At 48.0% G+C, this 16,791-nt stretch overlaps 1 protein-coding gene across 1 annotated transcript in view; it reads right to left on the bottom strand.

Annotated features, from left to right (window-relative positions):
- The window catches only part of ABCD1 (ATP binding cassette subfamily D member 1), a 135,725-nt gene extending 119,142 nt beyond the window's left edge, over positions 1–16,583 (bottom strand). Inside the window, exon 1 of the mRNA XM_069209415.1 lies at positions 15,549–16,583. Coding sequence (XP_069065516.1) covers positions 15,549–16,427 — 879 coding nt within the window. The 5' untranslated portion in view covers positions 16,428–16,583. The remainder of the gene's footprint in view (positions 1–15,548) is intronic.
- Positions 16,584–16,791: the final 208 nt, after the last annotated feature.

The raw sequence follows: 16,791 nt of genomic DNA, 5'->3' as shown, positions 1-16,791 counted from the left end.
GTAATATTCACCAATATATGTTTCCAATCAGGAAGGCCTTTTCATAAGCACAATGCCTCCGCACTGGAAGTGTTCTTGCAAGGACACCAATAAAGCATACTCCCATAGGAGGCTACAATAACATTATGTTAAGCACTGCTGATAACTGAATTGTTTGTACAATACAACATATTAAACTGGCTGCCACTGGGCTTCAAGGTGGGGGCTAACTGCCCGGGACAGTTTACACAACTCACTCATGATCTAGCGCAGAAGAGAGTAAAGTCCGCTTGTGAATACTGTAAGCTTTTTCAAGTTGTGTGCTACTTCAATTACTTTGGTGTAAGCTCAACACATATCAAGCTCACCCATTGTAGGAAAGTACCATCTTGCCTGGCATGTTACCCCCATTTTTCACTGTATATATGTTGTTTTAGTTGTATGTGTCACTGGGACCCTGGTAACCCAGGGCCCCAGTGCTCATAAGTGTGCCTGAATGTGTTACCTGTGTAGTGACTAACTGTCTCACTGAGGCTCTGCTAATCAGAACCTCAGTGGTTATGCTCTCTCATTTCTTTCCAAATTGTCACTGACAGGCTAGTGACCATTTTTACCAATTTACATTGGCTTACTGGAACACCCTTATAATTCCCTAGTATATGGTACTGAGGTACCCAGGGTATTGGGGTTCCAGGAGATCCCTATGGGCTGCAGCATTTCTTTTGCCACCCATAGGGAGCTCTGACAATTCTTACACAGGCCTGCCACTGCAGCCTGAGTGAAATAACGTCCACGTTATTTCACAGCCATTTTACACTGCACTTAAGTAACTTATAAGTCACCTATATGTCTAACCTTTACCTGGTAAAGGTTAGGTGCAAAGTTACTTAGTGTGAGGGCACCCTGGCACTAGCCAAGGTGCCCCCACATTGTTCAGAGCCAATTCACTGAACTTTGTGAGTGCGGGGACACCATTACACGCGTGCACTACATATAGGTCACTACCTATATGTAGCTTCACCATGGTAACTCCGAATATGGCCATGTAACATGTCTATGATCATGGAATTGCCCCCTCTATGCCATCCTGGCATTGTTGGTACAATTCCATGATCCCAGTGGTCTGTAGCACAGACCCTGGTACTGCCAGACTGCCCTTCCTGGGGTTTCTCTGCAGCTGCTGCTGCTGCCAACCCCTCAGACAGGCAGCTGCCCTCCTGGGGTCCAGCCAGGCCTGGCCCAGGATGGCAGAACAAAGAACTTCCTCTGAGAGAGGGTGTGACACCCTCTCCCTTTGGAAAATGGTGTGAAGGCAGGGGAGGAGTAGCCTCCCCCAGCCTCTGGAAATGCTTTGTTGGGCACAGATGTGCCCAATTCTGCATAAGCCAGTCTACACCGGTTCAGGGACCCCTTAGCCCCTGCTCTGGCGCGAAACTGGACAAAGGAAAGGGGAGTGACCACTCCCCTGACCTGCACCTCCCCTGGGAGGTGTCCAGAGCTCCTCCAGTGTGTTCCAGACCTCTGCCATCTTGGAAACAGAGGTGCTGCTGGCACACTGGACTGCTCTGAGTGGCCAGTGCCACCAGGTGACGTCAGAGACTCCTTGTGATAGGCTCCTTCAGGTGTTAGTAGCCTTTCCTCTCTCCTAGGTAGCCAAACCCTCTTTTCTGGCTATTTAGGGTCTCTGTCTCTGGGGAAACTTTAGATAACGAATGCATGAGCTTAGCCGAGTTCCTCTGCATCTCCCTCTTCACCTTCTGATAAGGAATCGACCGCTGACCGCGCTGGAAGCCTGCAAACCTGCAACATAGTAGCAAAGACGACTACTGCAACTCTGTAACGCTGATCCTGCCGCCTTCTCGACTGTTTTCCTGCTTGTGCATGCTGTGGGGGTAGTCTGCCTCCTCTCTGCACCAGAAGCTCCGAAGAAATCTCCCGTGGGTCGACGGAATCTTCCCCCTGCAACCGCAGGCACCAAAAAGCTGCATTACCGGTCCCTTGGGTCTCCTCTCAGCACGACGAGCGAGGTCCCTCGAATCCAGCGACGCTGTCCAAGTGACCCCCACAGTCCAGTGACTCTTCAGCCCAAGTTTGGTGGAGGTAAGTCCTTGCCTCACCTCGCTGGGCTGCATTGCTGGGAACCGCGACTTTGCAGCTACTCCGGCCCCTGTGCACTTCCGGCGGAAATCCTTCGTGCACAGCCAAGCCTGGGTCCACGGCACTCTAACCTGCATTGCACGACTTTCTAAGTTGGTCTCCGGCGACGTGGGACTCCTTTGTGCAACTTCGGCGAGCACCGTTTCACGCATCCTCGTAGTGCCTGTTTCTGGCACTTCTCCGGGTGCTACCTGCTTCAGTGAGGGCTCTTTGTCTTGCTCGACGTCCCCTCTGTCTGCAGGTCCAATTTGCGACCTCCTGGTCCCTCCTGGGCCCCAGCAGCGTCCAAAAACGCCAAACGCACGATTTGCGTGTAGCAAGGTTTGTTGGCGTCCTTCCGGCGGGAAAACACTTCTGCACGACTCTCCAAGGCGAGAGGGATCCGTCCACCAAAGGGGAAGTCTCTAGCCCTTTTCGTTCCTGCAGAAACCTCAGCTTCTTCTGTCCAGTCGAAGCTTCTTTGCACCCGCAGCTGGCATTTCCTGGGCATCTGCCCATCTCCGACTTGCTTGTGACTTTTGGACTTGGTCCCCTTGTTCCACAGGTACCCTAGATTGGAAATCCACAGTTGTTGCATTGCTGGTTTGTGTCTTTCCTGCATTATTCCTCTAACACGACTATTTTGTCCTTAGGGGAACTTTAGTGCACTTTGCACTCACTTTTCAGGGTCTTGGGGAGGGTTATTTTTCTAACTCTCACTATTTTCTAATAGTCCCAGCGACCCTCTACAAGGTCACATAGGTTTGGGGTCCATTCGTGGTTCGCATTCCACTTTTGGAGTATATGGTTTGTGTTGCCCCTATCCCTATGTTTCCCCATTGCATCCTATTGTAACTATACATTGTTTGCACTGTTTTCTAAGACTATACTGCATATTTTTGCTATTGTGTATATATATCTTGTGTATATTTCCTATCCTCTCACTGAGGGTACACTCTAAGATACTTTGGCATATTGTCATAAAAATAAAGTACCTTTATTTTTAGTATAACTGTGTATTGTGTTTTCTTATGATATTGTGCATATGACACTAAGTGGTACTGTAGTAGCTTCACACGTCTCCTAGTTCAGCCTAAGCTGCTCTGCTAAGCTACCATTATCTATCAGCCTAAGCTGCTAGACACCCTATACACTAATAAGGGATAACTGGGCCTGGTGCAAGGTGCAAGTACCCCTTGGTACTCACTACAAGCCAGTCCAGCCTCCTACACCCATGTTCAAACATTCTCAGGCTGGAAATTTCACGCACAGAGACATTGTACAAGAGCTCCCTAGAACAAGGGTAGTTATGAGAGATCAACTGAAATACCAAAAAACAGACGCCGTTCGCATGGTTTCACCAGATCTTAGGTCAGGAGTATAAAACTCTGTCTCAATCTTAACCCGTACGTAGAACATATGGAATGTCATCTATCCTGTCACTCATACAGAAGTCAGCAGAGACTTGAATTACCCACAAACCACATCATCCACATTCATTCTGACCACAAGATCGTAGGACAACTTCACCCCTCACAGGGAAAACCACACATCAATCAAGGATTTATAGAGCGCACTAATCACCCGTTAGGGTCGAAAGGCGCTTGGGGGGGGGGGGGGGGGGAGCTACTGGTCGTAGAGCCATGTCTTGAGGCATTTCCTGAACGTCTAGAAGTCTTGGGTCTGGCAAAGGTGGAGCGGTAGGCAGTTCCAGGTCTTGGCAGCTAGGTGAGAGAAGGATCTTCCTCCGGCGGTGGTGCGGCGGATGGAGGAGAGGGCGAGGCTGGCAGAGCAAAGATTGCGGGTGGGGTGTGGAAGGTGAGTCTGTCATTGAGGTAGGCTGGGCCTGTGTTGTGGAGGGCCTTGTGTGCGTGGATGAGGAGTTTGAAGGTGATCCTCTGACACTGGTACCAAGTGAAGGTCTCTGAGGTGGGTGGAAATGTGGTCACAGCGTGGGATGTCCAGAATGAGGCGGGCGGATGCGTTCTGGATTCTTTGCAGTTTTGTTAGGAGTTTGGTTGTTATTCCTGCATCTAGGGCGTTTCCGTAGACAATCGGCTGCTGACCAGGGCGTGGGTGATCCACTTGAAGATTTTGCGGAGCATGCAGAGAGTGTTGTAGCAGGAAGAGGAGATGGCATTGACCTGCTGAGTCATGCTGAGTGTGGAGTCCCAGATGAAGCCTAGGTTGCGTGGGTGAGGGCGCTGTTCCTAGGGAGGTGGGCCACCAGGAGTCATTCCAAGTTGAGGGGTTGGTGCCAAAGATGAGGATTTCTGTCTTGTCTGTGTTTAACTTGAGGTGGCTTGATTCCATCCAGCTGGCGATGGCGTGAAGTCCATTGTGGAAGTTGTTCTTTGCAGTGTCTTTCGTGAAGGAGAGGATGAGCTGAGTGTCGTCTGCGTAGGAAACTATGTTGATGTGGTGGGTTCATGCGATGTTGGCGAGGGGGGCCATGTAAACGTTGAAGATAGTGGGGCTGAGCGAAGATCCTTGAGGAACTCCACAGATTATTCTGGAAGCTTCTGACAGGAACCGTGGGAGGCGGACTCTCTGGGTTCTGCTGAGAGAAATGACGAGATCCAGTCGAGTGCCTTGTCGCGGATTCCAGCGTTGTGTAGGCGTGTGCAGAGAGTGTGATGACATACTGTGTCGAAAGCTGCGGAGAGGGTCCAAGAGGATGAGTGCTGCTGTTTCTCCTTCGTCGAGTATGGTCCTAATGTCGTCTGTGGCAGCAATGAGTGCAGTCTCAGTGCTGTGGTTTCTGCGAAATCCAGATTGAGAGGTGTCGAGTACCTTGCTGTCTTCCAGGAACCAGGATAGTTGGCTGTTTACAATTTTTCGAGGACCTTGGCTGGGAAGGGACGCATAGCAGACCCAAGTTTATGCCATTAAGTAATGGAGGCAAAATAAATGTAATGCTACTCTATGTATAAAATTGTGTGACAATATGCAATTGGCGCAAGGTATGCTTGCGCGCCACTTGATGTAATCTCACGGCTTTATCATTTGAGACGAATTTGAAATTCCATCTCTTTTCTTCTATTGTTTTGATTGCCAGGTTTGTTCCTTCACCTTTTTTCTGCGTCACATTTTTACTCACTTGTAAAGGGAGATTTTCTCTTAATGGCAACCCGATGCTGGGAAGAGGTCAGTGCATTAAGTGTGAAGTCAGTAAAAAAAAGCAGTTCTATCAATTTCCAGAATGCCAACAGTTTCTTAATAAACCTGAATAAGTAAGAGTGTTCCACGAAGCGGGGCGAAGAAAACACCCTCACCCTCTCCCTCTCTAGTTCTGGTACATAGAAACAGTTAGCAACTGGAGTGTTTGAGCACAAGAGTTTTTCCCTTCAAATACACGTTTGCACTGGACTTTTCACAAATGCATGGATAGGTATGTACAAAATGCTATGCCCAGTGAATATCAGTATCTTAAACTGGATGCTTCGTTTGATCTGCGCGAGTACAAGACATTGCAAGCATGCCACACATCGTGTTGGAATTTATACAAAACTTCCCATACCTCCTGCAACGCCAAAATGGCTTCCTTGATTGAAAAGTAGCTACTTCGTGTGCATCATAGACATCATACAGGTCATGTAAAAGCTTCATATTTCATCAGCTTCCTAGCTGTCCTTCTGTTATATGTTTGACTAGTACTGTGGGCCTTTATGGAAAAACTGGTGCACGTTTGAGATTAAGGTCGGGTAGGTGTGTTGAGCGGCTACAGAAGGGTATGGGTGTCTAAGAGCACCGGTATGGATGCCACCATGAATACAGCAGTTGCCATCTTTGCATTGAGATTCTTACAGACATGGATGCCTTTGAAGGAGTCTGTATAATCAAACAGGTTCTGTCATTATATTGGGCTGTGTGGGATCGAAACAGAACCCTCCGAGAAGATCTGGTTCACCCAAGTGCGCTGAGGACATGGTCTACCAAGAACATTAAGAACTGCCTGGTAGTATTTAAATCCAAAGGAGGGTGTTGTGGTGTCCAGATATAATTGCCACCTGGTAGGTGCTTTGGAGTGGCACATGTTTTGATCTGGGCTGTGCAAAATCTTTCATTGTTAAATCACAATGTGGGAGAAAGTTTTAATCTTCTCTGGCAAGTTTTCCAGTCTCAATGGGATGGGCTGCAGCTGAGCCTGCCATATTCTAAACGTTAGTTTGAGCAGGATTCAGTTTCAGATGTTGAATTGTTGGGTTGGTTACTGCTTGCAGGCATTCAGTAAGTCCCGACTGCTCTACTCATTTTTAGGTCGAACTTAGCAGTCCACAAGCGCTGCTTTCCCGACATGCTTACGTTTGTCCTGCCTTGGGGCAGTTTTGTTACTGCCTTGGCCATAGCCCACGTTACATGGCTAATTGCACTTTTGCTGATAAGTTTCAATGCAAGTTAACTTATTTTTCCTTTTGTGCGTCTCTTCACGCTGATGCTCATGGCGGCAGTGGCGCTGTGAATCGGCTTGCTTCTGTGAAACTGTTTTACTTTTCATTTTCAATTTATGTGGCAAGAAAAGTCTGGTTAGGAGTTTACAATGCTAATAACTAACTAGAGCAATTGTGAGACCTGGGCATTGCAAATGCTTGTTATAATTTGGGAATAATCAGAGTCTAATCTCCATACCTGAACCTGGTACATTTAAAGTTCAGGGTGAGGGCCAAATATATTTTAAAAACGAGATCTGCAATAGTGGGCAACTGCTGCCTTCAGTGAGGAGTGGTGTACTGGTTGGAAAGGTGGTGGATCCAGATTTGCGTTCTATTTTTGAGGAACGGCTAGATACATTTAAGTGCTGCGCATCACCTAAAATTGTGTATGTAGATGTCAGTTTTTTTTAAAGGCTCTAACATTGAATTAAGGTGCAAGACAGAGGTTTATAGTTGCTCTGGATTCTGTACTATGAAGTGCTGTCGGTCCATAGGTAAGTGGACAGCTCTGGATTTTGGCGCGTTGCAAATTAGCAGAGATTGACATATGGATGCAACAGTGGTAGCCCAAGTGGTTGCCCTAAGATCTTCTCCGAGAAGTTTACTGTTGGTTGCTGATATGGCCTCGGTGCTGCTTGTCTCACAAGGCCCTTAGTTGGTTTCTGTTCTTGTCTTGAGAGTCAGAGGAATTGGATCCTGAGCTATATCACTTCTGTTGGGTGAGGTATTAGAAGGTCCATGAAGTGTCAGCTATTCAGGTATTTGTTTTTGTTCTGCCTGGCACAGTGGCAACTTTACTCATGGTGCTTTTTTCTGGTGCGCCAAACTTAACCAATTGACAAAGTAGTACCTTTTATGTGGTTTGGGTGGAAGAATACTGAGTAGAGAGGTTGTTAGAAGAGTTGATGGGAGTTTAGAGAAGTTGCAGTAATATAATTAACAACCACTATTGAGTATTGAGGATGGGTAGGATTGAAAAAGGCTGTTGAACATGTGAATAGAGTAGTTAGCAGCTGTCAAAAGGCCAAGAGTGAAATACTGATTGGTGTTGTCATTAGCTTATGTGACAGCCCTCTTGGGGAAGGGTGAAACAAGGATGGGTGGAATGATCAGGAAGAGAAACAACAACTTGATGAGTTACATTCCAGGACAGAAGGTTACAGGGGAGGGGATGAGGAGAACAACCTGGATAGTGAGAAGAGTATTTTTAAAAAATATATATATATTTAAGTCGCTGGTCAAACCAGATAGGTTATAAGATGAAGATTGATCCTATGTAGTACATTTATGATGCACATTCAACATGAAAGTGTTTGCACTCAAGGGGGGAACTTAGAGCCACAAAAAACATTCTGTAGCAGATTTATGGGTCCCAACAAGAAGCAAAAGGTGTCGCTACCCTAAGGATCACATAAGAATCACGAAGACTACTCATCTCTTATTGACATGCAAAATTTGTTCTTGGTCTAGGCACCAGGATACCCACTGGGTAGCTGCACGCTCCACGACCAATAAATAAATACTACAGGACGTTTAAGGGCCTCAACCAGAAACACAATTATGTGGTACAACACTCAAACCCCTGCGACCAGCTGGAGAATGGGATTCTGACATACAAGAGTTTATTAACCAGGTACTGGGTGGTGGACAAGTATAGTATACTGTAACCGTGCAAGGATAAAGGAGGTAACTATCTGGACCTTACAAGTCTGAGATACCAGGAAGCAGTTTCCTCAGCTGTTTTAGCTGAAAAGAGCTAGTAGAAACAACCAAATGTATGTCATTCTGCAATGAAAGCTGCAAATCAATTGGTAAGTCCCGTTTTTAACAGGGTCTTCCTTTTATGATGCAGATTCCTGGGAAGCTGCCATGTAGACTGCATTCCAATGATTCTTGGCACCTCCAAATATCATAGCTACTGCTTCTTCACCCTTTCGTTTTAGTAAGGTATTGCTCATGCAGTCATGAATGGCCAGTTGGCAGCTTTGAAAAAGAACTCACAAAATGCATATAAGGGGGAGCTGAATGACAAAATGAGTGTTGATTAACGATGAATATAAGTAGTAAACATCACTGGAGACGAGAAAGACCATCAAGAAACCCAGAGATTCTTCTGTACCAGTGAACCCACCCTTTGCCCAGAAAGACTTTAAAGTAACTGGTGCCGTCTCCTCCTCCAAACGCAAGCATTTGACACCGCAAACATCTGACACCCTTGCAAGTTGATCAGCGCAGACAGCTGACCTTCAACTGTGGTACTCAGCATGTGTCCCAGCATGCATTTGACGGCACGAGTCCCAGAATGGGGAGGCTCGAAGAATGTTTAACATGTTACATACCTGAGGCACTTTGGCAATGTGACAAGATTTGGCAGCAACAAGCAAACCTCTGGATCCATAAATAATTTTGCATCAAGACAGCAAATAAATGAGTATTAAAAATTAATGCAGAGGTGAAGGAGGAGTCAAGGACACTTACAGTAGTTGAGCGAAACCTTAGACAGAATTCAGCCAGATGGATGCAATATCAGAGGACAGAACAGCAGGGCTGACAAATAACAGGAAATAAAATGTTAATCCGACAGTTTCAAAAAGCAAATGTCCTACAATGAGGAGTTAAACTGGTAAAGGTCGTACAACATACACAACGGTCTCTTCTAAAGTTCCTGCTAGCAGAGCAAAGTTTCAACTTTGAAGCTGCAGTAACTCTTAACGCTTCTCTGGGTGCAGTCCTGGAGTATAAACATAATCTATACTCCATGCAGGCTCAGTACTCGAACTCCGAGTTTCCTTTTGTTTAACTTCAGCGCCGTAGCAAACACCCATTACAACCCACAGTCAAGGCTAGTATTGGCGTCAGTTATCTGTACCTAAGACATGTGGATGCATGCATTTCTAATCTCTGTATCACAGCACCGATAAGTGCAGGTTAACAGCAAGGCAGTGATTTTAATGCACTACATCACACATAACAAGGGGCTCTGTTCACTGGCCACAGACGCACACACTGACAAGAGAAGAGATTCCCTTGGATTTTAGAAAACATACACTGACATCAAGAAAATAAATCCAGTTACTGATACTAGAGACACGTGAGGGGACATCAGAAAGCGTCTGTTGTCAATCCCGAACAAGGGCAACGACAGCTGAAGAACAGACAGGTAAACAGCCTGTATACATACGCAGTGACACTGGAAGAGGAGTCTATTCCCAATCCAGGACACTCGCAATGATTGCTGAAGAACAGACACGTACATCTCCTAGATACGCCAGCAATGTCAGTGGAAGGGGAGCCAGTTATTAATTCTAGATGCACATACAATCTCAGTGGAAGGGGGTCTTGTTATTAATTCTACATGCACATGCAGTAACAGTGGAAGTGAAGCGCGTTATTAATTCTAGATGCACATGCAGTGACAGTGGAAGGGGATCTTGTTATTAATTCTAGATGTGCATGCAGTGACAGTGGAAGGGGAGCCCAGTTATTAATTCTAGATGAGCATGCAGTGACAGTGGAAGGGGGTCCAGTTATTAATTCTAGATGCACATAAAGTGACAGTGGAAGGGGAGCCAGTTATTAATTGTAGATGCACATAAAGTGACAGTGGAAGGGGATCTTGTTATTAATTCTAGATGTGCATGCAGTGACAGTGGAAGGGGAGCCCAGTTATTAATTCTAGATGAGCATGCAGTGACAGTGGAAGTGAAGCGCGTTATTAATTCTAGATGCACATGCAGTGACAGTGGAAGGGGATCTTGTTATTAATTCTAGATGTGCATGCAGTGACAGTGGAAGGGGAGCCCAGTTATTAATTCTAGATGAGCATGCAGTGACAGTGGAAGGGGGTCCAGTTATTAATTGTAGATGCACATAAAGTGACAGTGGAAGGGGAGCCAGTTATTAATTCTAGATGCACATAAAGTGACAGTGGAAGGGGAGCCAATTATTAATTCTAGATGCACATAAAGTGACAGTGGAAGGGGATCTTGTTATTAATTCTAGATGTGCATGCAGTGACAGTGGAAGGGGAGCCCAGTTATTAATTCTAGATGAGCATGCAGTGACAGTGGAAGTGAAGCGCGTTATTAATTCTAGATGCACATGCAGTGACAGTGGAAGGGGAGCCCAGTTATTAATTCTAGATGTGCATGCAGTGACAGTGGAAGGGGAGCCCAGTTATTAATTCTAGATGAGCATGCAGTGACAGTGGAAGGGGGTCCAGTTATTAATTGTAGATGCACATAAAGTGACAGTGGAAGGGGAGCCAGTTATTAATTGTAGCTGCACATAAAGTGACAGTGGAAGGGGGTCCAGTTATTAATTGTAGATGCACATAAAGTGTCAGTGGAAGGGGGTCTTGTTATTAATTCTACATGCACATGCAGTAACAGTGGAAGTGAAGCCCGTTATTAATTCTAGATGCACATGCAGTGACAGTGGAAGGGGATCTTGTTATTAATTCTAGATGTGCATGCAGTGACAGTGGAAGGGGAGCCCAGTTATTAATTCTAGATGAGCATGCAGTGACAGTGGAAGGGGGTCCAGTTATTAATTCTAGATGCACATAAAGTGACAGTGGAAGGGGAGCCAGTTATTAATTGTAGATGCACATAAAGTGACAGTGGAAGGGGAGCCAGTTATTAATTCTAGATGCACATAAAGTGACAGTGGAAGGGGAGCCAGTTATTAATTGTAGATGCACATACAGTGACAGTGGAAGGGGGTCGTTATTAATTCTAGATACACCGGCAATGTCAGTGGAAGGGGGTCCAGTTATTAATTCTAGATGCGCATGCAGTGACAGTGGAAGGGGGTCCAGTTATTAATTCTAGATGCGCATGCAGTGACAGTGGAAGGGGAGCCAGTTATTAATTCTAAATAAATGTGCATGCAGTGACAGTGGAAGGGGAGCCAGTTATTAATTCTAAATAAATGTGCATGCAGTGACAGTGGAAGGGGAGCCAGTTATTAATTCTAAATAAATGTGCATGCAGTGACAGTGGAAGGGGAGCCAGTTATTAATTCTAAATAAATGTGCATGCAGTGACAGTGGAAGGGGAGCCAGTTATTAATTCTAGATAAATGTGCATGCAGTGACAGTGGAAGGGGAGCCAGTTATTAATTCTAGATAAATGTGCATGCAGTGACAGTGGAAGGGGAGCCAGTTATTAATTCTAGATGCACATGCAGGGACAGTGGAAAGGGAGCCAGTTATTAATTCTAGATGCACATGGAGAGACAGTGGAAGGGGAGCCAGTTAACAATCCTGGAAACAATGCTGGAAACACGTGCAGTGAAATGTACAAGATCCATGACCTGATCTAGACCTGGATGGTCCCTCAGCCCCGACCTTCCACTTGAGGTAACCAAAGCCATCCCTCTCTTTACTGTGCAGCCTACTGCCATTCAGTCCACAAACACCTGTGCCACCTTCACCAGCAGACTCATTTTCTACCTTCCAGATGCCCTCCGTGCATGACACGTAGCAACAGTGCCCTTTTCCAAAGCGCGTCGTCATCTAAACCACTGGGCGTCCTACTAGACATCCATCCTTTGAGCCTGTAACCCTCTTCCTCAAAGCTCCAAGAGGCAGCTGTACGCTCGATGCAGCACTTTACAAAAACTCAAGATAGAAACTTTACGATGCCTCCACAAAAGACATCGAAGGGCTAACTGGCCATAATTACTTTACTACAGAAGGTACAACTCTTTGGAACTTCACTGGTTTGTCTGCCATTACTGACCCATAAATCTAACTAACACTCAGTTTTAGGTCGACCATAGCAGCACGCAAACACTGCTTCCCAACATGTTTTTTTATCTGTGGGGGTTTAACAATGCCCAGCTCACGCCCATCACTATGATTTGTTCATGGGCTTCCTTTAAAAAATAAATCCCTGGATGTTGTTGGTAAGTGGTTTACGTTTGTCCCGTCTTGTGGTGGTTTGGTTACTGCCTTTGGGACCGACCCCGTTACATGGATAATTACACGACTGTCAGATGTTTGACTGGCAGCGAACTACTATTTTGTGTTATTTATTTTGTCGCTCCTGTTTGCGCTGATGCTTATAGAAGGCTTGGTGCTTATACGTTTAACGCGGCACGAAATTTCTGGCTGCTCGATCAGCAGCGCTACAAACCACCAGGACAGAGGTGGCCTCAGGTTTATTCGTGGAGCTCAAACTCACAGGCATTGCACGTCCCAATCCTCCTGCTACACAAACCATCTCACAGCACGTCTCCCAATCCATCCCATTAAACCATAAACATTTTTAGAACATTCAACCCCAACATTCTTAAAACAATAGAACATTACTATTTCAAACCAAACAACATCCACGTAATTCATCTGTTTTTTTTGGTAGGTGGAGCAAAACAACAGCATGTAAAACAAAGGAAGGAGACCAATCCAAGCCTCCTTAAATCCTGGCGAGAGAGGTTGGTTTACCGAGTGTGTGAACAATGTGCTTTATTGCTTACACAATAAAGGCATACCTAAAAAGTACATTAATGCTGTGCAAACTTATTGTGTTTGTAACACAAATGGAATACATTATTCAGTTATAAGAACCACCAGATGATTTTGCTGGTGGCTTACATTAAGATGCTAAATGGCAACCATTTTATTTTTTGCTGCAGATAGAGGAAGAAGGTAAATAGAAGTGCTTTAAGTTATATGCAGGGCCACCAGAATTATATGGCAGGAAAATACGAAGTTATGAGGCAGGGTTGACCAATTTGTGTGGCAGGAAAAGTACAGTTATTCATTTACAATGCCAATAGCTCTACCTCAAGCAAATGTGAGACCCATTGCATTGCAAATGGGTGTTTATTGAACTGCTGAGCGGAAGCAAAATGTGAGTGAGACAAAACGATGAGAATTTCGAAACTGCTGGGTCAGAGCCAATACAAGTCTGGCGCTGGTTTCGCTGTGTTTAGGCACAGACAATAAGAATGCATACGCGTGCCAATTATAAAGAGGGCGCTGCTGAATTCCTTCATTAGTGACAGGGTTTCCTCTATGCTTAAAATAGCGATGAGTGTCCTCAGGACGGGTGTGGAGTCTAACGTACCTGGCGAGTCCATGAGAGATGGCAGACTTCAGGGGCACTAGAGACCGTTGGTGGCACGAGAGAGAACACTATGGGCCGCTACGAAGAAGTGTAACTTGATAGAAGGGATATAAACCATGTGACCCGTGTACTGAATGTCACTCTTTACTAAACGTATATTGCACCTACGCAAACACTGACAGAAAATTAGGAGCCCCTTGCTGACCACAGCGTCCTACAAGCTAAAGAGAACGGGCTATCGTTGGCCACGAAAATATATAAACTCACAGCAATAGAGAACATCTCACTGTCAACAGAAATAAATATACGCACTTACAACAATAGGGGTCTCATCGACCAAACAAAGCCATCCATCAAACAGAGGGACCTCTCATTGACCATAAACGTATGCATTGAAAGCAAGAGGGGGACTCACTGGCCACAGAAATACATTGACATCAATGGGGCCTTCTGGTTGGCTAGAGGCACATACAATAAGAGCTGGGAGGGTGCTCCTCAGTGACCCCACAGACATATCTTCTCATAGTAAAAGAAGGGCCTACCCCAACACCAGTAGAGGGGCCTCTCACTGACCACGGGAACATATCTTCTGACAGAAAGAGAAGGGCCTCTCCCGTACCGTAAGTACAGATACACTAACAGCTGGAGTGGTGCCTCTCACCGACAATAGTAATGTATCCACTGTCAGGGTGGAAGCAGTCTCTAGCAGTCCCTCATAGACCACAGACACACCCTCTGACAATAAGAGAGGCTCCTTACTAAACACAGAGACCCACTAAGTAAAAGCAAGAGAGGCTCCTTACTGACTATAGAAACATGATAACAGATTGCGTGGTCTCGCATTGACCACCGAATTATATTCACCAATTTGCATGTGCATTTATGAGAAGCAATGCACCTCCCACCAAGTACAGAAACGCAGACATATTTCACTGAAACATGCAGTGGTAGCAATAGGAGCCTTTCATTGGCCACAGAAACTTATCCCCTGACAGGTAGGGAGCAGTTTCTCACTTATCGCAGACACATATCCTTTAACAGCAAGATGAGACCTCTCACAGAAAACAGAGAAATATACACTGACGAGAAGGGCGTCACTAATTATAGTCAAATACACTGACAGCAAGAGAAGCCTCAATGGCCACAGAAACATATCCTGTGGCAGCAATAGAGGGAGCTCTCTCGGAAAAACAGAGGCTTATACATTGACAAGAGAAGGCCCACTGATTATAGAACCATATTCTCTAACATCGAGAGAGAAAACCATCACTGGCTATAGCTATATACACCGACAGCAAGAAGTGCGGTTTTGGGGTACCAATATGTTATACACAATGACACCAACGGAATGGCCTTTCAAGAACAGCTAAAACACACACCGACAGGAAGAATGGGTTTCTCCGAGCATAGACTGACAGCAAGCCTGTTACTGGCGTTCAGAAGATGTACACTGACAACACGAGGACAGTTCTCCTACTCTTCACAGGGCCGCACACTGACAGCAAGAGAGAAGCCTCGTACAGTATACTTCCATAGATGCAAACACACTGGGACCAAGAGAAGAGGGGGGGGGCTTTCAAAGGCCGGTGAATCACACACCGACAGCAAGATGAAGGCTTGTCCTGACAGCGCCAGGGCCATCTTTGAGCTTTCAGTGGTATGGACTGTAAAGTGGGGATCCTCTAGCATTGTGTGCGCTTCTGGGATGGACATGGGGTGTTCCGCCGTGATGCCATGTGATGGGAAGGGGCCGTGAAGAAGTGGAGAGAGCTTCTACACGTGTACTTCTATACCCTGAACTGTGCCCAGCATGCCCCCGGTAGCTCGGCCTAGCCTCAGCAGGGGTGACCGTTGAGCAAGCAAGGACCCCAGCCTCGCCGGAGCCCAGCCCCCCCCCGGAGCCGGAGCCCAGGCGCCCCCTCCTTACCTGGTGCCCGCCGTAGAAGGCGATCTCCTCCGAGTTGGCCACCACCCGGGAGTGCATGAAGCGCAGCTCGCCCCGGCGCCGCGCCTCCTCGGCCACCAGCTTGCCGAAGCGGGGCGAGCAGGCCCGCAGCACGTTGGCCGTCAGGAAGACCACCAGGCCGGCGATGGCCACGGGCCAGGCGGTGCCGGCGCCGCGGGAGCGGGCGGTGCTGATCAGGGCGGTGGTGGTGACCAGCACGTCCAGCACCGGCTTGGTCAGGTTGGAGTAGAGGTGGGCCACGGAGCCGGCGAAGGCCACCAGGTCGTCGGTCAGCGCCTGGTCGGGGTTGCGCAGCCGGCCGTCCATGTTGCTGACCCGGTAGTAGGCCTGGCGCTGGAAGTAGAGGCGGTAGGCGTGCTCCACCAGCCGGCCGCGGAAGGCCAGGCTCAGCCGGCCCTCCAGGTAGCGGATGGCGCTGTTGACGAAGGTGGCGGGCAGCGCGATCAGCAGCCACTGAGCCAGCTGCCGCACGAAGAGGCCGGGCCGCCGGTTCACGATGGAGCGGGCCATGCGGCCGTCCAGCCGGGCCACGTAGACGGAGAGGAAGGTGCGGGAGGCCAGCGCGGCCGAGTGCAGCGCCAGCAGCCCGGTCTCCCGGCAGCAGGGCCCGGGGAAGAGCAGGCGGAGCAGCCGCAGCAGGCGGCGGAAGAAGAGCGCGTTCACGCCGGTGGCGTCGCGGCTTCGGGGCGCTTCGGCGGGGGGCCCGCAGCCGTTGGCCTGCGGCGGGGGCGGGCGGGAGCGGCGCAGCAGCGGATAGAGCCTGCGGACGGCGTAGGCCGCGACGAGCAGGGCGGCCCCCCGCTTCAGGAGGGCCGCCCGGTTCACGGGGTACGGGGGCATGGCGGGGTACGGGGGGCTCCGCTCAGGGCCGGGACACGTCCCCCTGGGAGTGTCTCACAGGCCGAGCCCAACCGCCCGCCTCAGCCGTTGCGCCGGCTCCAACTGTCAGCGGAGCTCTCGAGGAACCGGTGACATCTGTCCCGCTGCTTCCGGGTCACGTCACAGCCAATCCCACGGCCGCACGGATGGTGGGTGGGGTCAGGGGACGGGCGGGGACGGTCCCGCCTGAAGGGGACCGGCGATTGGAGCGCTGGAAGCAGCGGAGCCAATCCCGGAGCGCTGCGGTGACGTCCGGAGGGATGATTGGCCGCTCAACCCGCACGTGCTTTCGAGAGTGTAAACACCGAGCTCGTGCTCCCAGGGG

The sequence above is a fragment of the Pleurodeles waltl genome, chromosome 10 (genome assembly GCF_031143425.1).
Source record: "Pleurodeles waltl isolate 20211129_DDA chromosome 10, aPleWal1.hap1.20221129, whole genome shotgun sequence".
NCBI classification, from domain to species: domain Eukaryota; kingdom Metazoa; phylum Chordata; class Amphibia; order Caudata; family Salamandridae; genus Pleurodeles; species Pleurodeles waltl.
The sequence above is the reverse complement of the archived record's forward strand: the minus strand, read 5'-3'. Positions and strand labels throughout refer to the sequence as shown.